Here is a 27,957-nt window from a genome sequence, read left to right as displayed (position 1 = left end):
TCCATCTGTATCATGAAATGCCGCCCAATCAATTTGACTGCATTTAGCTGGATTTGAGCAGACAGTATGTCTCTGAATACTTCAGAATTCATTCGTCTGCTTCTGTCCTGTGTCACATCATCAATAAACACTAGTGTCCCAGTGCCACTGGCAGCCATCCACGCCCAAGCCATCACACTGCCTCCACCGTGTTTTACAGATGATGTGGTATGCTTTGGATAATGAGCTGTTCCACACCTTCTCCATACTTTTTTCTTGCCATCATTCTGGTAGAGGTTGATCTTGGTTTCATCTGTCTGAAGAATGTTTTTCCAGAACTGTGCTAGCTTTTTTAGATGTTCTTTAGCAAAGTCCAATCTAGCCTTTCTATTCTTGAGGCTTATGAGTGGCTTGCACCTTGCAGTGCACCCTCTGTATTTACTTTCATGCAGTCTTCTCTTTATGGTAGACTTGGATATCAATACGCCTACCCCCTGGAGAGTGTTGTTCACTTGGTTGGCTGTTGTGAAGGTGTTTCTCTTCGCCATGGAAATGATTTTGCGATCATCCACCACTGTTGTCTTCCTTAGACGTCCAGGTCTTTTTGCATTGCTGAGTTCACCAGTGCTTGCTTTCTTTCTCAGGATGTACCAAACTGTAGATTTTGCCACTCGTAATATTGTAGCAATTTCTCGGATGGGTTTTTTCTGTTTTCGCAGCTTAAGGATGGCTTCTTTCACCTGCTTGGAGAGCTCCTTTGACCGCATGTTGTCTGTTCACAGCAAAATCTTCCACATGCAAGCACCACACCTCAAATCAACTCCAGGCCTTTTATCTGCTTAATTGATAATGACATAACGACAGACTTGCCCACACCTGTCCATGAAATAGCCTTTGAGTCAATTGTCCAATTACTTTTGAGCCCCTGAAATGAAGGGATTGTGTTAAAAAAATGCTTTAGTTTACTCACATTTTTATGCAATCGTTTTGTTCACCCACTGAATTAAAGCTGAAAGTCTGCACTTCAACTGCATCTGAGTTGTTTCATTTAAAATTCATTGTGGTAATGTACAGAACCAAAATTAGAAAAAAGTTGTCTCTGTCCAAATATTTATGGACCTAACTGTATGTCCAAGAAGTCAGTTGTGTTGTGTGGATTGAGGCAGCATGTTCTGTTTTGTGTGAAAGATAAGTGGATTCTGTCATTCATATTTTCATTTATTCTTTTTTTTAAAATCCTGTTTCAGTTAGACTCTGGCAAACTTAAATTGGATTAAGTGTGTCGAGTGATGGATAGATGAACATTTTGTACCCTGTTCTTTTGAAATATTCTACTCAGACTCATTTGTTGTTTTGTGCCATGTGAGTTGTAAAAGTACTTGCAAGGAAGTCTGTCGCTACAAAACTGTGTTAGCAAGTTGACTATAAGGCATTTTGTGTTACAGGTAGACTTTTACTCTGGCATTGATTTTAAAATTCAAAGAATTCCCAGTCCACTGCAATTTCAAAATGGCCACCGTATTCACATACAGAATTCAATTTTGGTTGCACTACATCTGTTTACATATTGCCATACTCATGTAAGCAAAGGCAAGCGCCACCTTCTTGTTTTCCTGCATTTACAGGTATGGTTCTGAGCAGGCAGTTGTAAAGCAATTTCTATCATTAAGCAGACCCACATAATTCAGGCAAATATCCTTCTTCACTAGCAAGTCTGTTGAATTTTTCAACAAACCCTTTAGCTGTCTTTATATCCTCATTTACAGCTTCACCACTCACTTTCACATTGTGAAATTCAAAACGCTTCTTAAAGCGCTAGAAGTAAAGTGCACATCATATTCAGGTGCAGCTTTTTCTTTTAACATTTCAAATAGGCTCAGTGCCTATTTGCCGTGATCGTCATGGTGCTGACAGTGATCTGATTGTGAGTCTTGTGCTTTATCCAGTTCATAAGCAATGTTTCTATGTTCAAGATGGGTTCCAAGTCTTGTCACCTTGTTAATCTGGTTATATGTTTCTGTGACATTTACACAGCGGAAACACTGAAAAGAGCCTGGCTGTGTTCGCAGCACTACATGGTGCTTCTACTACACGACACCCCCACTACAAGACATGGCTAATCGATAGTTATCATTGCTCCTGAGAAAGATAATCTTCCCATAATTGTAATCTTGACCATAGTGTAAGTTTGTTAAATGAGAATGACACAGAAAGTATGCCTTGAAATGAGCATGTTGAGAAGAACACGATTGACTAGCCATGTCTCATTACACAACTGAGGCTGCTAAACCTCGTCACATGTATGCAAATTAATTGACTCAATTTTACTTGCCTTTTCATTTAATGTTTCTGTTTCCTTTGTTATCCAACTTCGTTCGTTCGTTCTTTTATTTCACCTTATACAATTTCTTGTATTAGGAATTTGGTAGTTTTCGCATACCCCTTGGGGTCAGGGCGCAGGGTCAGCCATTGTACAGCGCCCCTGGAGCAATTACAGGTTAAGGGCCTTGCTCAAGGGCCCAGCAGAGCAGTGGCCTTTTTGGCAGTGACGGGGATTTGAACCGGAAACCTTCGGGATACCAGCGCAGCTCCTTAGCCTCAGAGCCACCACTCCGCCCTGAACTTGTACTGCTTTCTACGATATTTTCAAGGTATGATGAGATGTTCAGCTTTAGTTTAGAGATTATCTTTCTGTGATCCGGCATTTTCACAATTTCGAAATTCCTCAGGTCCCAGTGGTGCCGGATAAGTGAATGTCTACCTGTATTGCAATCCAAAGTGTATCTAGTGTTACTCTACGCTCCACTTCAAACTATGCCACTGCCAGTTATATTATGCCATCTGTCCAGACAGAGTATTGCTTTTGTTAAGTGATATGCCTTACATTCTTTTAAAGCTGGGTACGCAAAACTGTTACAATTCTATGGAATATTCACTAGAGCTTATGAAAAGTGGCCTCCAAGTGACAACTAAAATTATTAATATACAGTATATAAACAGACAATTGTTAGATTAGTTAGGCAGTTTAAGGTAGACTTACAGGTACCTACTTTAAGGTAGGTCTGCACTCACGGCACTCAATGCAATTGCTTGTGACGTGGGACTGAATTTCAGTATTTCAGGCAGGATCAGGCGGGATGTAGCTAGAGTCTGGGAAATTAAAATTAAATTTAGAACAGAACCTATATTCATTATTGAACTACTGTGAAAGGATATTATATATGACATGGTAGAGACCGTCAATAATTATGAGTGTGCTGTCACAACTGATATTTGGAACGAAAACTTTGAGAAAACCTGTCCTGCTAGCATTATATTAATGAGAACTACAATCTTGTATCAAAGGTAGTTTTTGTGACCTCATTGGAAGCAAGCACGATTAAAATGGGTGGTAACATTTGCACTTTACTGCTTGAAAAACGTAAGAGTTTTCAGAATTGACTGTTACTGACTGAGGAGCAAACACAATCACTGCTTTGCATGGCTACACCAGATATAACTGTAGTGGCCATATTCTTAACACGATTTTCTCAGTATTTTAAACATACTGGACAACAAGGCAACCTTATGAGGTCACTCAAACCGTCTGTGGAGACAAGATATAGTACTGAATTCAGTGTGTCAGCAATTTGACGTTTGACCGCATCAACAAAAAGATACTCAACATGATCTCTTTTCTGAAACTGTTAATGATGCGAAGACTGATTTAGAATCACATATTTGACATCTGAAAAAACTGGTCAACAAACTGTTCAGCACCAACTCTTATCCACATGCTCTATAAATGAGCAACATTTCTTAGCCCAAAGCTTCTGTTTGTATATCTTTTATTTAAGAGGATTGCAAAGGCACAGGAATGAGAAGAGATTTGTAATAATTTGTAATAATCGCAATTGCACTAATTCAAGGAGTGCAGTGAAGTTCATTATACAGCTGTTAGTAATGCCCTCCTTTCTCACAGAGCTTGTGAGCAAACCAGGAGATGCCAGTACGCTCACAGGGCTTTGCTTGGTTACAGTGTACTTGTATTGATAAGCAAAGAGTACTCTGAGAAAGTGGGAAGTGTTTGTTAAGCTACCGGTAATACAGTGACTAGAAAAGCATTTATGTTAAGCAAAACCTATATGTGTGACTTGTACGTAGACAGCACCTACCTTCTGTGTTCTTTCCACATTTTGTTGAATGAATAGTAATTATTAACATAGATCGTACTTTATTTCAATATAGAATAGTAAGCGGTTACCTACTTACAAAACTTAAACAAGACATGTTACTTATATACTGCTCTTTTTTGTTATTTTCTGTGAAAAAGATGTGCAGACTTCTGCTCAGAAATTATTATTTAAATCCTGCTGGAAGATCTGTATTAAATACTAGTAAAGTAGAATCATCACAAAAAAAGTGAAAAGGACAACTGGAACAAAGAGAGGACCTTCAGCCACCTCCTTGTACAAGATCACGTTAAACAGGCTTATCATCCATTTTTTTCCTTAATGGAAAGAATGTGTTTCTGCCAGCAGGAGGATCACAAAACTGTTAAGGTGCAGACAAGAGTGGGCCAAATGTGGCCAAGTGTGTGCAGAAGCAGGCGGGCGTAGGATGAAGTTCTGCAGGGTTCGAAAAATCAGTCCCACACAGACCTCTACTTAAAACATAATGTTGATAGCATACTATTGCTGTTATTTCTGTACATTACATGTTGTCATTTAAATTGTCCCATAAAATGAACAGATCTTTTGTAGTATTTTCCTGCTTGAGAGACAGAGATTTACTTTTTGTAGGGAAATAATTACAAGTGTAGTCAAAATAGGGACTGTTCAATAGACAAGGTTAAAAAAAACACACACAATTTGCTATCAGAGGAACAAAACAAAAACCTGAAATTGCTAAACAGGCACAGATCAAATCTAGCACCTGCTCTCAAACTGAATTTCAAAAACAAAATGTCCTTTCACAAAAACCTTCTATTTGTTTTTATATGAAGTTCAGACAATCCTCAGCAGCACAAATTGTTCTTGAGGACTGTCACCATTATGTCACATGACACATAGTGTGCACCAAGAAATGATGCGATTTTGCCAGAATACATTGAGAACACATTTTAACTATAATAAAATTTTATCGTACTGTAAATCACTGATGAAACTTTAATTTTTTCACATGAAAAAAATGCTGAAAATACATTTTTTCCTCATGTTCAAAAATTTAAAGGAAGCAATAAACAGTGCAACAATATAGTATATTTTGAATCAGCTACAGTATTCCTTTTTATGGTATCCATGGTCTTGATATGAATCAAATGGTTTTTGAGATTATTATGTTATTAATAGGTTTTTTGGCAGGTTTAAAATATTGAGAAACTAAATTAAGATGAAAAGATCCCCAATCTGGCGCAGTGGGGTAGGGCTGCTGCCTCGCAGTTAGGAGACCCAGGTTCACTTCCCGGGTCCTCCCTGCGTGGAGTTTGTATGTTCTCCCTGTGTCTGTGTGGGTTTCCTCCGGGTGCTCCGGTTTCCTCTCACAGTCCAAAGACATGCAGGTTAGGTGCATTGGCGATTCTAAGTTGTCCCTTGTGTGTGCTTGGTGTTTGGGTGTGTGAACACCCTGCGGTGGGCTGGCACCCTGCGCGGAGTTTATTTCCTGCCTTGCGCCCTGTGTTGGCTGGGATTGGCTCCAGCTGACCCCTGTGACCCTGTGGTTAGTATATAGCAGGTTGGACAATGGATGGAAGATCCCCAATCTCCACAGGTATAATAGGTGTTTACAGATATAAGAAAACAATTGTAAATAGTTCAGTTTTAAATAAAGTCTTCCATTGAACAAAACAGACACTGGTTATTAGTGATCAAATAACACAACATTCTGGAAAATCCTAGTGGTAATTCCTGGTCAAATGCACTTAATTGGAGCCAGTCAATTCATGAGGACTTCATTAGCAAGGGAAGCAGAGCATGCATGGTATTTATGGTATTTATCACATCTTGCACACAATATTAATGGATAAGCATAAGGTGTTACCTCTTGAATGCTTTGGTTGCATTTCATTATTTCATATATGGTAATCTGAGGACAGAGATGTGTTTCCTTTACCCAAATGCAATTTTAGAATTTAAGAAGATTTTTGAACATATGAAATGCCATAATATGACAAAGACAGAAAGAAGGCAGAATGAAATAATGGACAATGGACAATGACTTCTTCAAAAGAGGACTGTGTTGATATCAGATAGATGGTTATGCGGGTCTTTGAGACAGCATGGGACAGTTATTTGGAAATTTAGTATTTGGAACACTGTATTAATCCCCGAGGTGAAATTGTCTTTTTGCATGACCTTTGGAGGTCATAGCGAGATGGTATAATCAACGATATTTTAGCCAAACTATCTGTGTTTGGGATGTTATAGACACATGACTAAATTCCTGACATATAGATAGATAGATAGATAGATAGATAGATAGATAGATAGATAGATAGATAGATAGATAGATAGATAGATAGATAGATAGATAGATAGATAGATAGATAGATAGATAGATAGATAGATAGATAGATAGATAGATAGATAGATAGATACTTTATTAATCCCAAGGGGAAATTCACATACTCCAGCAGCAGCATACTGATACAAAAAACAATATTAAATTAAAGAGTAATAAAATTGTAGGTATAACAGACAATAACTTTGAATAATGTTAACGTTTACCCCCCCGGGTGGAAATGAAGAGTCGCATAGTTTGGGGGAGGAACGATCTCCTCAGTCTGTCAGTGGAGCAGGACAGTGACAGTGACAAATGTACCCAAAGATATCGGCGGTGATCCAAGTTCTATCAAAAACCAACTAGAATCATAGTTTCTAAGGAACTCTCGATAGGAAACCAACTCAATCATAGTTTCTTAAAGAATGGGTCACGGGCTGTCACATCTTGCGTCATGCATAGTTGTGATTCACTGTTGTATTGAATGGGAAAGGTTCACATCTAGTGAAAATGTCTCATGGGTAGTTTAAACAACTGACACTACTCTGCTTTGAATTTTGGCTGCGTTTCTCCAAGGCAACTTCCCTCCCAAGACTGTTGGCAGTGATACTCCAAGAAGAACAAGATCCCCTTCCCCCACTGTGACTGTTGGTGGCAATTCTTCAAGGGGAACCCCCACCCAATCTCCCTATCTTACGGAGGTCATCATGGATTGGGTTTTGAAGACATGAAGAGTATCAAAATTTGGTTGCGATAAAAAAGTTTAGGAAACACTAAGCTAGAACATTAGATTATAAAAAATGGGAGAGGTCATTGAAAATTATCTATTTTAGCATTCATCAATCTATATAATATCTGGATAGATGTAAACATGTGTTGAACAGCTTAGTCATCATAATCATCAGCCTAAATTCTATGCGATGAGTGGAAACCAGCCCTTAACACCAACACAGACCGACACAGGAAGTCCCGAACACACACGTTTATTTACAGTATTTACAGTCCCGCACACAACACAGTGCCCCCTGCACCAAACACCTCCCTAAAGTCCAGCCTCTCACTGGTCCTTCCTCCACCGCCTCTGCTCCTCCGACTCCGGCTAATAACTGGAGGAAGGCGGCCTCTTTTATATCCACCCAGATGTGCTCCAGGTGCCCTCTGACGATCTTCCTGCAGCACTTCCTGGTGTGGTGGAAGTGCTGACATCCAGGGCTCTTCAATCATCTGGGCGCCCCCTGGTGGTGGCCACAGGCCCCTGTAGGGTTAAGCTTCCATGCTCAGTTCCCGTGGCCCCCATACAGACCAGGGCGGCTGCCCTCTCGTGGCCCAAAGGAAGGTATAATCCCTCTCCCGGTCCTTCCAGGCGTTCCGACTGGGCATACAGATGGTATATTCAAACTTTAATAAGTCATTTATGCTATACGCAGATACATCAAAAAAAGAGTTATTTGTCTTAAGTTGTAGTTGCAAGCTCTGTGTGCGTAAGAGTTGACAACCAATGAGTGCTCACCTGGAAAATACAATGCATATAACGCGACTATGAAGAATATGGACCACAAGTGTTTTGGACCTTGCAAACAGAAGCAAGGCTCATGCATGTGATGTTGCAGTTTTATATACCACAAAAAAAATGGAAAAAAAAGAAGAAAGGTCAGAGATTAGGGCTGAATTCATTGACCCAAAGAACATTTGTATAGCACTGGCTCTGAAAGCCAACACATTACTTGATGTCAGAAAAATCGGTGAGCTTACAATATTTGGAAATTTGAAACTGCTTGAAAGTCATCACAGAGTTATCTAATTTCTCAACCACTTTGATTTCTGGTAGTGTCATCAGACATCCTCAGTCAATGGTATTAGCAACTGCGATTGACAAGTTTGACATCCCCTCTGACTAGAATTAGCGTAATATTTTAGGCACATGGAGCAAAAGGCAGAAGATTTTTGGGTGAACTGGTACACTAAGATGAAGGTGTAGACAATGAGGGTCAAGAGGCACACCAAGATGGACGTGAAGAGAATGAGGGTCAAGAGGTACCCAAAGATGGCATTGGAGAGAATAAGGCCAAAGAAGACATATTTACAGGTGCTATTGAGTGATATGGTAAAAATATATATGGAGGGTAACTGACTAACCTGAGTAAACTCGGAAAATGGCTTTTAAACTACTGATGATAATGATGACGGCTTTCATAATGCAGAAGGAAGTCGCATAAAAGTCAGCATCCTCATCTCCTTTGCTTTTTGCTGTGTTTATGCGTAGCCTCTATTGTGACAAAAATAGGGATCTCAAGAGAAAAAGGCAAAGGAAAATATTGCAAGTGGGCATTACAAAGCATAACACTTCTTTGGTGGAAATGAAACCAAAGCTCTGCTCATCAGCATCACTAACTTAATTGTAGCCTAAGGTCTCTTTTCTGAGAAAGGCTGCTTTATTAATTTTTGAAGCACATTTAAGTTTATTACAACCTACTACATTCTGGAAATTTACCCTGAAGTCACAGGGCAACCACAGTTTTAATTTCTTACATTGAAGAAAGACTCTTAAAGGTACATACCACTCATTTAAGCAATGTTTTGAGAGATGTACCTATTTGTGAAGAAAAACAAGTTTGAATCACTACAGTATTTCTTCTACAAAACCAATTGAATTTCAATGAGAGGAACACCATAACAAAATAAAGACAAATTAAGAAACATCTAAAATCACACATGTATACTTGTGACCAACCAAAATCAAGACACATGCACAACCTACAAACAAACTGATTGAAAGGTAAAAATAGTGTCTGTTATTGAACAGTGGTCTTACCTTTATGTATAATACAATATATATATATGTTCCAACTATAAATTTTGGCATCCATTATTTCACAAATAGAACAACAATTAGATGGAACGAGTTACTTTGCAATTATGTTGAAAGTAAAATCTTGGGGAAGTTCAATTCACGATGCCACATTCTCTTAGACACACTAGGTTAATGCAATTTATAAGCTACGTTGGATCAAATAGCTTGTCCTAATAGCTAGCCTAAACAGATAGATAGATAGATAGATAGATAGATAGATAGATAGATAGATAGATAGATAGATAGATAGATAGATAGATAGATAGATAGATAGATAGATAGATAGATAGATAGATAGATAGATAGATAGATAGATAGATAGATAGATAGATAGATGGTGAATGGAATGTTCTGGAAGGTTATATAAAGGATTATATAAACTACAGTGAGCTGTGGGTAGGCCTCAGAATTCTCTTTGTGTTGGCTCAGGCATAAAAATAGCTGATGTACAGATTGTTATAAAGTTATGAGCAAAAAAGTTAGAGTAGATGGCATATATGGCTGCAATTCAGTTGGGATTTTTATTGATGACAGCCTTCACTTAGAAGAACAAGCTTTGCGGAAGCCAAGAAGAAACTACAGCATCAACTACTGGGAAAACTAGAACTGCAGGCATTTAGAAAACGGATCCAAATGTATACTTGTTCATTTTCTGTCATTGCAAGCCAACCATTGAGCATATGTTTATTAATTTATTATCCTCTGCAGTTTAAAAGTAAAGGTTTTTGGCTCCCATGCCAACTCAGTAAGAAAATATCTACATTCAAGATGTATACCTTTCATTTTTACTTGTCAGAGACTGCAAAATGAATCAATCGAAAGTCATAAGGTGGTCATAATGAATAAATAACCTGACGATGATTGATGATTGGGTTGGCCTGAACCTCTACATCCAAGTAGAACATTTCTTTGAGGAATGTGAATGGCATGGGAGTACAGTACACGTCTATAGAAAAGAACTGAAGAGGCACAGAGAGAGGGTGTTCTACCTCAGTAGCTGTGTTTATTTGTTTTCATAAACTTATATGGCTGAAGAGTACCCAAAAAGTGATTTACAGTATGTTCTTTATTTGTTAAATTTCATTATTTTACTTTATACTTAGGTAGCACAACGATGCATTGGTTAGTGCTGCTACATGCGCAGAGTTGTTGTCTGAATGGAGTTTGCATGTCTGACTGGAAATTATTTTAGACACTCTGGTTTTACTCCCACTATAATCTCTTAAGCCTATGGAAAAAGTCATAATGCCGGGCCACCTTAAATTCCTTTGCACCTCTTCATCAGCATCTTTGTTTTGCAAATGTGTCGATCAGCACTGGCTGCAGGCAGCTTGCTATCCCATCACCGTCCAATATACCTGAAGTCAGACACAAACTTCTCCCAGCTCAAGTCTGTTTATTTGGATGTGAGACTGTTACAGACTCAAAACAAATGTATGTTTTTATTATATAATAGTAATAATAACAGCAGCTCACTACTCATAATGGTGAATGTGAGGATGACCCGGGATCGAACCTGCAACCTCTTGATTTAGAAGCAGCCGTTCTTACCTCTAAACCCGCCATTCAACTGATAGTTTGGTTTCGGTTTGTAGATATTGACAGCAACATGTAAATTGAATAACTTTTGTTATACCTCTTGTGAAAGTGTTTATTTGATATTTGAACTTCAGTCCTCACACATTATACATTACTCATCAACATTTTAGCAGTTTTTACAATAACATGACAAAAGTTTCTGTCTTAGTTATGTGTTCACACCCAGATAAACAGACTTGAGCTGGGAGAGGTTTGCAACTGACTTCAGCTCCGTCGGTAGGGGATGGAATAGCAGGCTGCTTGTGCTGATTGACACATTTGCAAAACAAAGACGCTGATGAAGAGGTGCAAAGGAATTTAAGGTGGCCTGGAATTACGACTTTATTCGTAGGCTTCAGGGATTCTAGCGTTAAAGACGTGCAGCTTAGGTTAGCTGGTGACTCCATCTGTGAGTGTGGTTATTTGAATGTATGGCACACGTAATTTGCAGTAAGTGATGAGAGAAATAATTTCCATAAAAGTGAACTTGCTATGCATTTTGCTTTCCAAAAAAAATCTTGAAACATGGATTTTCTCAACAAGCAAATGTGTACCAATGGAAAGCACTGACCTGCAAGCACTTTGGAGGTGTCTCTGTGTTGCTAAAATCTATTGATCTGTATTTTTGTCCATTAGTGAGTCTCTGGAAGGTCTGTGGCTTGCATCTGCTTATTGAGTTGGGGGAGACTGAACACAGATAGTGCTTCTTCACAGGTGGGCAAGGCACAATCAGCACTGTGACTATTCAAGGAGGCAGCACACGAGACAAATGAGAGCACATGGAGCCACATGGAATGAGCCTTTGAAAATGTACACTGGTTTCAGTTATGAAATAACACTTAGGGAGCAATATTTCTTGCTTTCCATTCCAAAAAATATACAAAAAAAAAAACATAATCATAACAAGGTTGGCACTTCACAATTGCAAAATCACATACAAAAGCAATTTTAATGGCAATTTTACAAAGCCAAATGTAAAGCAAAACTCTGCTGTTTCACTTATCACTTAGCATCCAGGGCTGGTTTCTGTCTTGTGTCCACTACTACCAGATGTGATCTGACCCCAAGTAACCCTGAACTGTGCATTTTGTGTTATGTATATGTGCTATTTTATACCCACCTAAATTTGCCCTTGCTCATGTGATACATCTTAAGATTCTTTTGGATGCCCAGTATCACCTGTACTCATTCATCCTCTGTATTGTACTGTATACTTGCATATTGCTTTGACACTGAATTGTATTTTCATTCATTCTCAATGCAAAACCATTTCAGATTAGCAGAACCTGGTGTACCAGGTTCTTTGCTTCAAGACTCTTTTCCCAGTTTTAGTTTTAAAAATAATTGGTAAAAGCAACTGCAGATAATATAAGCTGCTGTTCTCACCAGTTTTTTTATTAAAATTAGAAAAGTATCTGTCTGATTTAAAAGAAAAATATAGAAATAAACTAAGAAGTAGCTAAGTAATGCAAGGAGATCAGTTCTAATATATCTGCTTATGCTGAATATTATGACTTGGATTCCCAAACTGTACTTCCAAAAATGCCTACTGAGGGGGAAATATTGTCAAAAAACCCAGCATCAGAGTTAATCAGAAAGATCTTCAGAATATGCCAGGTCTCCAAATAGTGCACATTATTGGAAACCAGGCTCTACAATTGGAATTTAAAAAAACTGAACAACTAGTCTTTAAATCACGACATCATTACTATGAACACTGAGATAAGGCCAATAAGATCTTAGCTATATAAATCCACAAGCAGGAAGTCTACAACACAATAACATAATTTACTAATGCAACTGGAGGTAAAATCATTGACTATTAAAATATAACTGCCACATTTACGGAGCACAATAAGACCTTTTATTCTTCTCAGTTTAAAGAAGATGTGACATAATCTAAGGAGTTTTTGATGCAAAACAAATACCACAGCTGGGTACTCTTAGTTCAGACAAATTGGACCAACCTATGATACTCTCAGAGCTACTGCATGCTATAATTAAGTGGGGAAACAGCAGATCCTGTTGGCTACCCACTGGAATTTTATAAAAAAAATGTCAACCAAGTTAGCTCCAAAACTGTTAGCAGCATTTATAGAAGCAGGAAACAACAAAACTTTAACTCAGGTTTTTTGCCAAACATTAATTACCATTTTCTCAAACATCATACAGACCAATTTCACTTCTGAATAATGATTTTAAGATAATTTTCAAAGTTTTAGCTAGAAGGATTGAGAAAGTGCTGCCTTCTGTAATATCACAAGACCAAACTGGATTTATTAAAGGCAGTCACTTAGCATCAAACCTTTGCGTCTGTTTAATATAAACTCACCCATAAAATGTAACACACCAGAGATCTCTCCTCTCGTTCTCTTCAGTGGGGGTTGAATTCTGTTTTTTTAGAGTTTGTCTTGTTTTTGTTTCTGCTGTCTTATTTAAGTTTCTGATGTTTTTTCCCTTTTTTCTAGTTTGACTATGAAGTCATTTGTTATGTAAGTTTATCTTCATTGTGTGCAATGCTATTTTCTTGAAATAACATTAAAACAGCTAGACACATAAAGGGCCTCATAGAAAATTTGTAACGGAAATAAGTTTATTTTTAATGAAAATGCCCATGCATAACATGAAGCTCTGTTGACAGCAAAGACAAACAATAAGGCAATCCAAAACGAACAATGTTCCAAAAATACTGCCCAATTGCAAAGTCAAAAAACAGACCATAAAGATGAAAAATCTTAATCACAATAAGCACAGAAAAGTCACAGTAACTCATCATTCCTGAGAAGAATTGAAGTGAACCACCAAGTACTCTGGGAATCCCACCAGATTTGTAGGTCCTCCTTGGGGACCACCCAAAAAACAAATGGAATATAGCACAGGGATTGAGAACAAAGCACATAATACATGACATTAACCTAAACAATGGTGCATAAAGTGAACAAAAAAATACATAAAACAAAAAAATGTACCACAGCCTGGGGATGCACCTACAGTGCATCCGGAAAGCATTCACAGTGCATCACTTTTTCCACATTTTGTTATGTTACAGCCTTATTCCAAAATGGATTCAATTAATTTTTTTCCTCAGAATTCTACACACAACACCCCATAATGACAACATGAAAAAAGTTTACTTGAGGTTTTTGCAAATTTATTAAAAATAAAAAAACTGATAAATCCCATTTGCTCAATACTTTGTCGATGCACCTTTGGCAGCAATTACAGCCTCAAGTCTTTTTGAATATGATGCCACAAGCTTGGCACACCTATCCTTGGCCAGTTTCGCCCATTCCTCTTTGCAGCACCTCTCAAGCTCCATCAGGTTGGATGGGAAGTGTCGGTGCACAACCATTTTAAGATTTCATGCCTGATTGGTGGATTGCTGCAGAGATGGTTGTCCTTCTGGAAGGTTCTCCTCTCTACACAGAGGACCTCTGGAGCTCTGATAGAGTGACCATCGGGTTCTTGGTCACCTCCCTGACTAAGGCCCTTCTCCCCCGATCTCTCAGTTTAGATGGCCGGCCAGCTCTAGGAAGAGTCCTGGTGGTTTTGAACTTCTTCCTCTTATGGATGATGGAGGCCACTGTGCTCATTGGGACTTTCAAAGCAGCAGAAATTTTTCTGTAACCTTCCCCAGATCAAGACAATTCCTTTAACTTCATGCTTGGTTTGTGCTCTGACATGAACTGTCAACTGTGGGACCTAATATAGACAGGTGTGTGCCTTTCCAAATTATGTCCAATCAACTGAAATTACCACAGGTGGACTCCAATTAAGCTGCAGAAACATCTCAAGGATGATCAGGGGAAACAGGATGCACCTGAGATAAATTTTGAGCTTCATGGCAAAGGCTGTGAATACTTATGTACATGTGCTTTCTCAATTTTTTTATTTTTAATAAATTTGTAAAAACCTCAAGTAAACTTTTTTCATGTTGTCATTATGGGGTGTTGTGTGTAGAATTCTGAGGAAAAAAATGAATTTAATCCATTTTGGAATAAGGCTGTAACATAACAAAATGTGGAAAAAGTGATGCGCTGTGAATACTTTCCGGATGCACTGTAAATGTAACAATAAATATTTAATTTAAATAAAAGTCAGCAGCACCATGCAGCACCATGCCTGTCTGACCTGAAATTCAAAATTCTTTTAATTTGACTTGTATTAAAATGTGTTCATGGATGCTTTATAATGGACCTTTAGAGGGTGCTCATATGTAAAACAATGCTTTTTAAAATTAAACATATGTTGTCATTCAGTCCTTTCCTAAAACCAGGTATTTTAATACAAGTGCATAAGGCACAAATCTACTTCCAAGCCATTTGAAGTAGTTTACAAACGTTTTTGTTTTAAAATTATATAAGTATTTATGTTTTTTTCTGTAATTTTATCATATTAACTGTATTTGTTTGAGTTATGTCTGTTTTAGATGAAAAGGCAAATTTAATGCTTCTTATCTAAACATTACTAAACAAAAATCTTAAATCTTAAAATGCTAATAACTGAAGCTAGACCAGAAACAATGATGCTGGGACAGTCTACAGAGAGGAAACTGGAAAACGTGGGGAAAAACTTGCACAGACTCCATGCAAACTCCACACAGACAGTGAGAATGCTTGGATTTAACCCAGAACTCAATGTGCCACCTCATAAATATTTTTTGCATTTTCAAATGTGCTTACTTAGTTTAGAGTTGTGAGGACATATAAACGACCAAGGAAAGGCAGTGTGGTATTGTGGTTAAGATTTTTGATTTCAGTCCCTCATGTTGTGGGTTCAAGTCTGGATACTGATGCTGTGCAAACATGAGAAAGTCACCTCACCTACCCTTGCTTCAATTGGAAAAACAAAAGAAAAGTTACCAATTGTATTTCAAATGTTGTAACGCACCTTGGATAAAGGCATCAGCCAAAAAAGTATATCACATATAACTTGTTAATGATACTGTGCACTGTTACATTTTGTCTGCATGTTTGTGTAGGATGTTAGTTTATTTTACAATATTTCACTTTGGAAATGTGTTTCCATTGGTAGGCACTGCTTTATTGTGTATGTAAAGAATGTGTATGTGTCCATAAACAACACTAAGTGGAATGGTGTCAGGTGGAGTGGTGGCTCTGAGGCTAGGGATCTGCACTGAATCCTGTAAATGCCAATAGGGACTCTGCTCTGTTGGGCCCTTGAGCAAGGCCCTTAACCTGCAATTGCTGAGCTCTTTGAGTAGTGAAAAAAGTGCTATATAAATGTAAAGATTAATTATTAATGGTGTTTTACATGCAGGCTTATTATGGTGCAGGTAAATACTAGTGGGTCTATTGGCCCAGGCTACAGAAGATCATATTCATTCAGATCAGCTGCATGTGGGTATGGTCTACAATGATGCCATGATCCTGAAGACAAAGATTTGAATAGGAGTAGAATAAAGTCAGCAGCTGGTTATAATGGCAAACCCAGTCTTGGTTATGATTGTTGTATTTTCACCTAGGTCTCAATATAACGTTCACTAATATTCATAACTGTTACAGTAAGTATTGTTTTTTCATGTTATCACAATATTATTTTGAATTATTATTTTATTGTGAGGCACCATCATGAAATTTTATGGTTGCCATCATAATGTTGTTGGCAACTGTGCTCCATTGCCAGTCACGTGTGCGGATGTCAACGTAATGTGACATTATCACACTTATGCTGTTTAAAAAGGTAATATGCATCAACCAGAATCCCATTTTCTGAATTAAACACAAACAACTTACTTTTTGTGTAGTGATAGTTAGGGAAAGGCTATTTTAGTAATAATTAGGACTAATCTGGTTGAGATTTTTTTTGCTCAAAATTTTGGTTTTGAAACTCATTAGTTTTGACTTCTTGCTTTCTAAACCATGCCTGTTTTTTCAGCTTTTTGTTCATTCTGACCCTGTAACACATACCCGTGTTCTTACCCAGCTGGGTCAGTCTCGAGATGGTGATCTGGGGAGAGAGTGTGCACAGGGCATTATCTCCCCCAGAGTGCTAGATGCCAGAAAGCCCATGCTTGGATCCCTGCATGGGTGCCCACAAGGTATGCTAGGTATTGTAGTCATGGGGGACAGCATTGTTGGGTCCCGTGGGGGCCGCCAGGGGCAGCTGTGGAATTTGGGAGTCCATACTCTGTAGGGCTCCAACCTCAACCAGAGGTGATTCAGAGCTGCAGCATCATATCACCAGAAGCACTCCCAGAGATTAGATAAAAAGAGCTGCCCGGCTCACTTCAAGGAGCCAGTGTTGGGAAGAAGGTGAGGAGGAGTGGAGGGGGCAGTGATTTGTGAGTGACAGAGAGAAGACAAAGAGGTGCTGGGTGCTATCTTGTGCTTTAATGTACTTGTGGCTGTAATTGTGGCAAGAAATGCTTGGTGTGGAAGAGTTTCCCACAATAAAGAGTCTTTCTGCTTTTAACTTGTGTCAGTGACTGCTTGTTTTGGTCATCTGAGGAGCTGGAGTGCCCCATGGTGTCCACAGCATCTGTCTATCACCTTATTGGCTCAGATCAGGTATGCGTTATTACTCCAGGACGAGAATGGGCACTCTCACTTCCCTCCACAGCTCCTAGAAGATGCCCATTGAGGGTGAGTGACTCCGCGCTCATTGCTCGGAGACGCCTTACCCCTTCCACTCCAAACCATGTAAAGGCATTTCATTCCCTACTGCAGGAAAGAGTTCCTCAGACAGACCCTTAGAAGAAAGTTTTTGTGTGTTAAATGCCATCGAGTACCTGCTTATTGTGCTGCTAAGAGTCACTTGTTTTCTTGATTTGTTATTAAATGGGATGGCTGGGTTGGCACTCTAAAATTTCTTTGGACTTTGGCTATCCCTCATATCAGACAACCCTAAATATTCTAATCTTTATCCAAATTTGTGAAGAAAACAGGTTGTACCATAAAAAAATTTGAGTGGCAAACTTTCATAAAGGTGTCACTGATGTCCAGACCTGGAAAACATTTGCTACGAGCTGACATTTATAGTACATGTTATTACTACTAGAATTTTGCTGTTATTTTAGCATTAGGCTATAGTAGATATAAATTCAAATCTGGCTATTGTTGAAGTTAACATGCGATGCATAGCATTTTCAATGACATGAAGTAGAGTAGTTTTATCCACTTTATAGCATCTGAATAAAGTACATTTTAGCTTAAATAGTGTGGGTCAAAATAACAGGCATTTTATCAATTCGTTTGTGAACAATCCATTTTAGTATCACAGGGCACATTTGGTTTTATTTAGGGGCTTCTCAGCAACATCTGAAAACTGAGTGGAGTTTTTAAAAGGAAACAGGAATAACTGGTCTTATATTGTCTAACTAAAAAATAATGCTTTTACATTAGATTTCTGCAGAACAGTAAGGCAGTGTTTTTCAGTATCTCCTTGAAACAATGAAAGGTCTTCTAAAATTTCCTTGGCAATCAGTTTATCCCATTAATCAAATGCTCTTTGAAAATATGCATTCCTTTGTTGCTTTTGATCATCTTAGTCTCCTTTTCAGCAGTGGAGACAAATAAAATCCACTTTCCATTTTTTTTTTTTTATTTCAGGCATTTCTTAGTGAAGACAAAGAAGCTGCCTGATTATATTGCTTTTTGGAATATGATGTATTTAATTGGAATTTGAGGCAGTTTGAGGTCTACATATAAACATATAATGATATTAATTTGCATTAAAATAGAATTCACCATTTTATGTCCATTCGCCTCATTTCATGAATTCCTTTTTGACCTCAAAGAAGGTCTTTGGCTTCATACGGATGGAAAATTTTGCTGTCAGTAGCATTTATTTTTGGAATTCAGCATGAGAGACAGAATAAGGGAGGGAGCTTGAGGGGTATTATAGTCTGTTGGACTGTATCTGTGAGTGAAGCGTCTTCATATTAGAATTAGCTGATGGTTTTCTAATTTGCTTCATTGGGGCAGTTTAGGCTGTTTGGCAGTAGATGTCAGATTAAAACACTAACAGTCAAAATAAGTTTAAATTTCTTTATTTTGATAGCACCTCTCACAAACCAGGTGCTTTACAAAACAAACAGGAGAATGGGAAACGCATACATCATGCTCTGATATTTGGTTTTTAATTATTTTAGCTTATCCTTGGTCTCAAAAAATAGTGGATTTGGGGGTTTTCGACGCCAAGGAATCTAATATTTTTATTACATTTAATTATTGACAGCGGTAAAGGTAAATCACGTTCTCCAGCGATGCCTTTTTGTTTTTCTTGCAGATTGTTTAGTCAGGACAGCTGGGAACATGCAACACATGATGTCATTTCCATTAGCAGTTTAAACAGTCAGCACCCTGTACTTCCTGATTTGTCCAAGTTAGTGGATACAACCCAAAAACACAAGTGTTTAATTTCCTTTCATTATATTTGATGACTAGTTGCAAACTTTTCTCTGTCCTTCTTTTCCTCAACTTTGACTTGCCCACTTGGCTGTCTGTGTGCTTGGTCTAGTTGTTGACTTTCTTGCAATGTCTCTGACTATGATTTTTGGTTTCACGCCCTGAGTTTGTTATTCTCAACCCTTGATTTGCTAGGTTTGACCTTAGATAGTTTATATGTCGATTTCCCTATTTTTACTAAAATAGTGCAGTCTTTACAATATGTTCATATATTTTGATTATCATTTATTAATTTAAATGTTACTTATTTTTGAATTTATTTTAACTGCTTTTCACACAACCATTTTGCAGTTTTTAGACATAGGTGCCACTATGGAGTTTATAGTAACAACACTCACTATTGGTCACATGGGAGGGATGTATGATGTCATCGCCTCACTGCTATTTAAGATGGTGGGGCTCATTGCCATCCATACAATCTTTGGATTCATCTCATTAAAACTCTCAAAAAAACAGTACAGTAATCCCTCCTCGATCTCGGGGGTTGCGTTCCAGAACCCCCTGCGAAAGGTGAAAATCCACAAAGTAAAAACCATATGTTCATATGGTTATTTTTATATATTTTAAGCCCTTATAAACTCTCCCACACTATTATAAACATTTCCCACACAATTATACAGCATAAACCCTTTGTATTCGCTTAGATATTAGGTAAGATTTGTTGAAATTATGTATGTAAACACATTGTTTATATATAGTAAAACCTAAATATTATTTTAAAGATATCGAGCATCTCCGATATCACATATGTTACAGCATACAACATACGACAGACCGGCCACCAGCAATAAATATGTACAATGCAAGAAAAATTGTATACAGTAAAATGTGTGTACAGTGATACTAAACTATGTACAGTACATGTAATAAGTACTGTACATAAAAAATTAATTATGGTTACACACCAACAATGATATGACGACTTGTCCGATAACGATGAGTTTAATTTTACTGCACAACAAAGGAGAGCGTTACAGCTCTTCTAAAGGAGCCTCTTCAGGCGAATGTGTAGCACCGCCGTTGTTCTTCTTCCTGCAGTCTTCAATCAAAATCCCTAAAGCAGATTCCATCCGGACTACCGCCTTATTACATCCACTTACAACTCGTTTTGCGCCCTGGTAAAAGGACACTGCGGCCGTAGATCTTGTATTCTTTTCCTTCTTTTTAAATAAAAAGAATCGTGGACTCATTGATGCCGTAATAGCGTCCTGTAGTGGTGTAGCTGTTCCCTTCCTTCAACATATCCAAAACTTTCCACCTTTTCAGCAATCGTTAGCATCTTCCGTTGGTGCTTGGGCACGGCCCCTGAAGCAGTAGCAGGAGCATGTTGATGCTGAATGAGTGAGACGAGACTTCCTGGTTAACGCAGCGGAATTGAATTCGGCGCTCCGTCGCTGAGGCAATCAGCACACAGGAACTTAACTGTGTGCTCTGATTGGGTAGCTTCTCAGACATCTGCCAATAGTGTCCCTTGTATGAAATCAACTGGGCAAACCAACTGAGGAAGCATGTACCAGAAGTAAAAAGACCCATTGTCCGCAGAAACCCGCGAAACAGCGAAAAATCCACGTTATATATTTAGATATGCTTACATATAAAATCCACGATAGAGTGAAGCTGCGAAAATCAAAGCGCATTATAGCGAGAGATTACTGTATTTACATACAAGACAATAGCAAAAAGTTGAGGGTATCTGAAATAAGTCATGTAGTTGAAGCAGAAACACTGGAAAACTTTAAAAAGGATCTGGATGAGATATTAGGACAGATTAATCATTAGGTGAACAAAACATGCTTGATGACTTGAATGGTCTCCTCTCATTCTCAAACTTCTTAATTTCTACCAAGGAACATTGCCATATTTACTTTTGGCCTTGATTTATGGCCTTATTTTAAATTCTGGTGCTTGTTTTTCCTTGGATTATTTGTAGTAAGATATCCCTGTCTGCTTATTTTGACCATGAGTTCTGGATTGTGTTTCAGAAGCACAATCATATCAATACCTGCCAGTTAAGCTATGTCAAGGGCAGCAACGACTGGGATGTGCTACAAGTGTTTTCTTCCATGGCATGATACAAGGGAGCTGAGCTAGACCACTGCTTGGGTGAGTGGCCAAGGTCTCACCTCAGAGTTAGAGGAGGCCGTAAGGGCCGTAAGGGCTGTAGGAAGAGCTTAGAAGACCAGCCACTCAGGAGCAGCAGAACACTCCAGTTGTGCTCATACCACAAGTATGTGTGTTTGGCTTTTTAAGGTGACTGTTCATACCCAAAATGCATGTCTTTGGGATGTGAAAGGAGAAACCCAAAGAAACAGTGATAAAGCTTTACCACCATTCACTGTGGTATCCCATATAATTTCAATTTTAACTCAAACTGGAAATGCATATGATATGAAATCAACATAAATGCTAGGTATAGTACTGGTAACATGTCTGTCCATTGAAAGGATGTGATGGGTTTCTTTAGAAAGATAAGAAAGAGAGGAAAGAAAAAATAAAATTGAAAACAGTAGAATAGTAAAGGACAACTAACAAAGTAGTGTATAGAAGTGGTGGAATTTAAACTGAAAAAGAACAACTTTAAGTTTATTTGTGGCATTTAAAGCTGGAATTTGATTTTATCATTCCTACCTTTCAGTCTGATAATTTGACTTTAGTTGCTTGCAAACTGGGAACACACCCCATCAGCAAAGGTCATGTAAGACACATAACAGCGATAAGAGCTTCCCCTGAGCCTTACTGTTAAAGGCAAAAACTGATTAAAAATAGGAGATGGACAGAGATATTCTCTTCACTCAAATCAAATGTAAAATGTTACCTGGAAATTTTTTCCTCATTTCTTAAGTGGGATTTTGTATCATGACAGGGGACATGAGGTGCCCACGGGGGAGAGTAAAAACAGACATTTATGGACAGAGTTAGGAGAAATGGGTCATCTACAACAATGGTTGTTTAATGACCTCTTCCACTGTTTATATCTTAAACTATCATGAATATTTATTCAGGTGTAACTGTGTTCAGGATCTTGTGCAGTTCTCACAATAATTGGTGCTCTGACGATTTTTAGTAATGCAGTTGTTTGAGATTTAAGCGACAATTATCTTCTATCTAACTCTCCTAGATTTTCTGTGATAGAAATGTTTCCTGGAAAGTGAAAATGAGTGTGCAGAAAATCTACTTTATTTCTCCAAATTTTCAGTATATGAACTCTGAAATTCGTTGTGCCCGTTCTGTTTACAAATATATGGCTGTTAAATACAGAAAATGTGCATTTCTCCTTACCATGCTATATTCTATACTGTATTTAAAGGAATAATCCACCCAACGATGATACTTGTTTATGTTACTTACCCTATTTAGTATGTAGTGATGACTAAGGAAAATGTTTAATCTCATGTTTCCATGCAGAATGGAGATAACATAGTTTCTGATGTACGAGGGATGTTCAAAAAGTTTCCACACTTTTTTAACTCTATTAAGAATTTCAAAAACAAATATTACTTTTCTACATAGTCACCTTCGTTTGCAATGCAATTTTCATAATGTCTTACCAACTTTTTAATCCCCAATTACTATTCCACCCACCTTCACCGTTTCCAAGTGCGGAAACTTTTTAAACATCCCTCGTAATATGAGTCTATTGTGAACAACCCTGTACAGCAACAAGCAATATCAAAAAGTCAATTAAAAAATCTTTCATTACTCATGTTGAATAATCCACATTTCAAGTTATCCAGTCGTTTTCTCACAACGTCCCAAACACAAATATTGTTAAATAAGCCACCTCCAGAAACACTGATATTTATTCAGGAAACATGCCATACATTCAAATCCAAATGCACTGAAGCTATTAAGATAATTAACACGTTGTTAATATTTTCTCTGAATAAATGTAACAAACTATAACTTCAGTGTTTTATTGAGATTTTATTCTAGAGAGATATCAAACATTAAAACAGCTAAAAAATAAGATTTTCTGAAATTACTTCTGCTGTTGGACTAAATTTCTAACCTTTTAATTATGTAGTCCTATGAATATAATCATTAAGAATGGTGTAAATCATTTCATTTTCAGGTGAACAAAGGCATAAGAAGGGGAATTTTCAAAGTAACCTCACGCCTGAGCTAAAAATTGAAAGCTGTTTCTCCAAAGGTACAGTGCATGCATTTTTATGTGAAAATTTTGGTAAGCTGACTTACACTAAATTAAATTGAGTCTATGTTAAATATAAAGAGAATGGTCTAGGGGGAAAAAAGCTAAACATAAGACCCCCGTCAGTTTGCTGGTCTATGTTTGGCACATCTGCTCCCTTCGGAGACGGAAAGGAGGCACTGCTGTCTCTCACTGCCAATTCTATTCATCTTTTTTAGATGTCGTTTCAAATCAGTGTATTTAAAAAACCAGGATAATTGTGGATTATGATAACTGCACGTGTAAATCCCTGACTAGCTGGTGAGATATCAAACAAAACAATGAAACGATATGAGTGTCGCAAAAACGTATTTGCCCCTTCCTAATTTCTAGTTTTCTGTCTAAAGGTTACTATTTAGTGTAATAAACGCCCTTTGAATTTAAATGCTTTGTCTTTTCTACAAAAGCAATTGTTACAGCTCCAGTTGCTATTTCAGGAATATGCTAAAGAAAGATTATTGCTAACTATCATTAACTCAAAGCTCCAGGCTGCTTATTACATCCTGAAATTTCACTTATGTATGCATTATGGTATGTATGAAAGAATTATCAAATTCAGCTAACAAAATTCTTGAAGTGGATCACGCTCCAGAGCACAGAAAAGCCAGAATCATTCTGGTTGATTGCAAAATGCCAGAATTGACACCCTTTAGACATACTGATAAATGTCAAGACCATGATGTCTCAAATAAGCAGTTGTACTCTTTTTATTAAGTGTTGATATTTTTAGAAAATTTGCACACATTATTCTCACATTTTCTTCTCCCTTTCCATCCCTGTGTTATACAGGATAACTAAACATGTTATACTGTTAACTTATTTTTGTTAAGTGATGAAAGTCTTCTTTTGGAATAGGACAAAAATTAATTTAGTATCATAAGTGTTTTCTTACTTTAAGATTTTTAATGAAACTTAGCTGTCTGCTGAGCTTGGATGCATAATCTCATTACTTGCTGTATCTTGTGCCTCAATAATATTTTCTTTTTTTATCTGCAGCTCAGCTTCCTTGAGTGATTTTTGGAGTTAATTGCAGTACTATCTTGTTGCACTATATCTATGTATATTGTGGTCGGGCAGTGGAAGAACAGACTCGAAACAGTCAAAATGTTCGGATGCCACCTGGGTCATCCCTTTTAATCGTTGCGAGACGAAACAAACAAAATAAAGAAATTAACGAAAAACAGTGCCAATGCACTATCCCCAATCAGGGATTTCCTCCTTCTAAAGGATTTTCGAGAGTCACGTGCTCCGCCGTGCGGCTTATTCCGGTCTCCCGGCAAAAGATACCTTTCTCTTTGTCAGCGTTTCTTTTATAGCACAACTTCCGGAAGGGGCAGGGTTAAGTGCCCTTACCGGGCGGCTTCTCGGAGCTGTGAGGGAAGGAGAACAACATGACAAAGTCAGCGGTAGCCCCCATCTCGTGTCGGCAGGTTATTGCATACCTTTCCTCGGCCCTTAGAGGAGTCCTCCAACGCCCATGCGTGACAATATATTTTGCTTTTTCACAGTCCATAAAGTGCTCTAATTTGTTAAGAATGTTATATTAAAATACATTTTCAAGATCTAAGTATAAAGTGTAGTGGGTAGCATGGTGGTACAGCAGCTACAACTAAGGTTGATCACCTGCCAGAAGTTTTCTGAGTGGAGGTTATAGAATCTTCATCCCAAACCTGTGTATGATCTTGGTACAGACAGGCAGGAAGTGGAGAGCCCAGGATAGTCTAGGCGTAGCGGAATCTCAGCTGAAACACAAGGCTGTGGTGGTTGTTTTGGCAACAGGGTGGGTGGGTTTGGGAGCGATACCACAACCTCAGTATAACAAAGTACATGGTAAGGACAGATGCCATCTAGTCCTGGAGGAAGTGCACACAGGTGTGGAGGATGAGCAAACCAGCAGAATGGTGGGTATGCAGCAACAGGGAGCATGGATGAGGTGGGTGGGAGTGCTGGAGTGGAAATTATCTTGGGGGGGACATCTGGCAGGCTAAACCAAAGAGTATCAAGTTCATAGTTCAAGCCGTATATGATGTCCTACCAAGCCCAGCAAATTTTCATACCTGGGGCAAGACTGAGTCTCCAGTATGTCCTCTCTGGAAAGGGCTTATTGGAGCACATCCTCAGTAGCTGCAAAGTAGTCCTAAGTGAGGGCCGCTACTGCTGGCGACATGACCAGGTGCTCAAATCTCTGATGGAGGCCATCTCTAGAGTCATGGCGAAGAATAAGATCATTCGCAGCCAAAGGGGTATCATCTTTGTCAGGACAGGAGAGCAGCTTCAACCACAGACTTCATTAGCAGCTGGCCTGCTCACCTCAGCGTTGGACTGGGATTTGCAGGTTGACTTGGGCAGACAGCTCAAATTCCCAGAGCACATTACACCAACTTCTTTGACGCCAGACATGGTGTTAACATCTGCCTCTTCAAAGCAAGTGCTTATAGTGGAGTTGACAGTCCCTTGGGAGGGCCGCATTGAAGAGGCTAATGAACAAAAGCAGCCCTAAGTATCATGAGCTGGTGGAGCAGTGCCAAAGGAGTGGCTGGAATGCTTTTTGTGAGTCCACTCTTTATGCAAGGTCTACACCCTGCTTGGCATCACAGGAGCTGCAAAAGGAGAACCATAAAGTTCACCTGAGAGGCTATAGATAGGGCTACCAGGTGGCTTTGGATGAGGAGGTCTCAATCGTGGGCTGTTACTGCAGGGACACAATCCTGGGCCTCATCAACACTGGCTGGGTCACCTGAGCAAGGGTGTCTGATGTTGTGAGACCCGAAACATCCAATGACCTCAGGAAAACATTACCGATGATGTGTTCTAGCGCATTCTTGGATGTATCTTTAAATTAAAAACTAAGTGTATGTTTTATGGAGCAGGTGTGTGTGTGTGTGTGTGTGTGCGTGTGTGTGTGTGTGTGTGTGTGTGTGTGTGTGTGCAGACTGTCCCATGATTAGCTGATGTCAAATCTACAATTGGTTCCCAAGTGACCTTGTAATGGAAAGGACAACTTTAAAAAAAACAGACCAGCGCTGCTTTTTTTCACCTTAAACATTTTTTAATGGTTATTAATATTGTTTTCAGTAATATGCACATTTTTATGAAAAGTAGAGTAGTATTTTCCAGTTATACTTTAGTTCATGCAATATCTGGGTAAACAGATATTCTCACTGAACATACTGTGATTCACTCATTCATTTTTTGAAGGGTAGGTTTTTTTTAAGAGTTCTTTATTTCATTACAATCATTGTATATAATAATTTGCCTCATAAAATTGTGTTCTAAAGTGAAGTGTTTTATAATTTTTAAAAATACCTTGTCTGCTCTTACAGCTTACATTGGGATAAAGGGTACATGGGTCCATAGGGGAATGAATAAGTCTTTAAAGTTACCAAATACATCCACTTTAAAGCAGCAAAGGTTTCAGTTTAAGAAAATATGCCTACTGTATTAATGAGGCATCCTTGAGATAAAGAAAGGAAGCTAGAAATACTTCTTGGAATTATTGTTCATATGGTAAGAATACATTTCCTGTTCGCTTGTCTGCTCACAGCCGCCATCATTGGTAGAGTTATGACAACCCCCACCTCTCCCCTTTGCCAAGTTATTGTCTGCTTCTTATCCTACTTTTACTTCTGCAATTCTGTTTCTTCAGTGGTTATTTTCTGCCATATCTTTTAATAACAGATAGATGCGCCCTCAAATCATATTACTTTTTCCTTAAAGATGTTGAGTTTTTGCCCATTACATTCTGCATTGTTATTTAACAAAGAGAGAGTCTCGCCAAGTGGCAGTGTAGTGAAAAGAGCACCTTAGGGCCCGTTTATACTTCACGCTCAGAACGCGTACGCACCCGCATCATGGCCGCCACGCTTTCTGAGCATTCATTTGATGCGTCCTCTGAGCAGGTCCTCAGAAATTAACGCGACGCGTGCACGAGTTGCAGTACCAGCAAAAAGTCAGGGGGCGAAGAGTGTTAAAAGTTGGAATGTGACGTCAGAGTCTCTGTTTACTATCTACATGTAACAGAAAGCCGCTTTACGGATCCTAAGGGATCGGTATGCGCGCTTCGATATTTGATAAATGGTTCCATGTGGTGAAGCAAAATGCCGACATACAGATGTATTCGTGGTGCTTTTATATTCAAGCATCGCATATTCCCGATTGTAATGACACGATACATTTTAAAATTCTCACATACCGTCTTCTGTGCCATCTTTTTTTCTAGGGCTTCCTCTGCTCCTGACAGCAGCGAATCGCCAGCAATAGATCACCACACTGAGCACATTAAATGTATGATATTCCAACTCTCTGTACATTTAGAATCCTTAGATTTATACTTGATATCACTTTCATGATGAAAAGCATTAAAGTATGTATATTACATTTTACAGATAAATCGGTAATTTCGTTTAAATAATGAATACTGTTAATAATTACACACATGGGGTGACACAGTGGCG

The 27,957-nt window shown here is 38.4% G+C and overlaps 1 protein-coding gene across 1 annotated transcript in view; it reads left to right on the top strand.

Annotated features, from left to right (window-relative positions):
- Nucleotides 1-27,957, top strand: part of LOC127530004 (uncharacterized) — a 437,517-nt gene that overhangs the window by 343,725 nt on the left and 65,835 nt on the right. The window contains exon 6 of the mRNA XM_051935553.1: nucleotides 23,387-23,464. Coding sequence (XP_051791513.1) covers nucleotides 23,387-23,464 — 78 coding nt within the window. The remainder of the gene's footprint in view (nucleotides 1-23,386; nucleotides 23,465-27,957) is intronic.

Source organism: Erpetoichthys calabaricus, chromosome 13 (assembly GCF_900747795.2).
Source record: "Erpetoichthys calabaricus chromosome 13, fErpCal1.3, whole genome shotgun sequence".
Classification (NCBI taxonomy): domain Eukaryota; kingdom Metazoa; phylum Chordata; class Cladistia; order Polypteriformes; family Polypteridae; genus Erpetoichthys; species Erpetoichthys calabaricus.
Note: the sequence above shows the minus strand (reverse complement) of the source record. Positions and strands in the feature narration are given on the sequence as shown.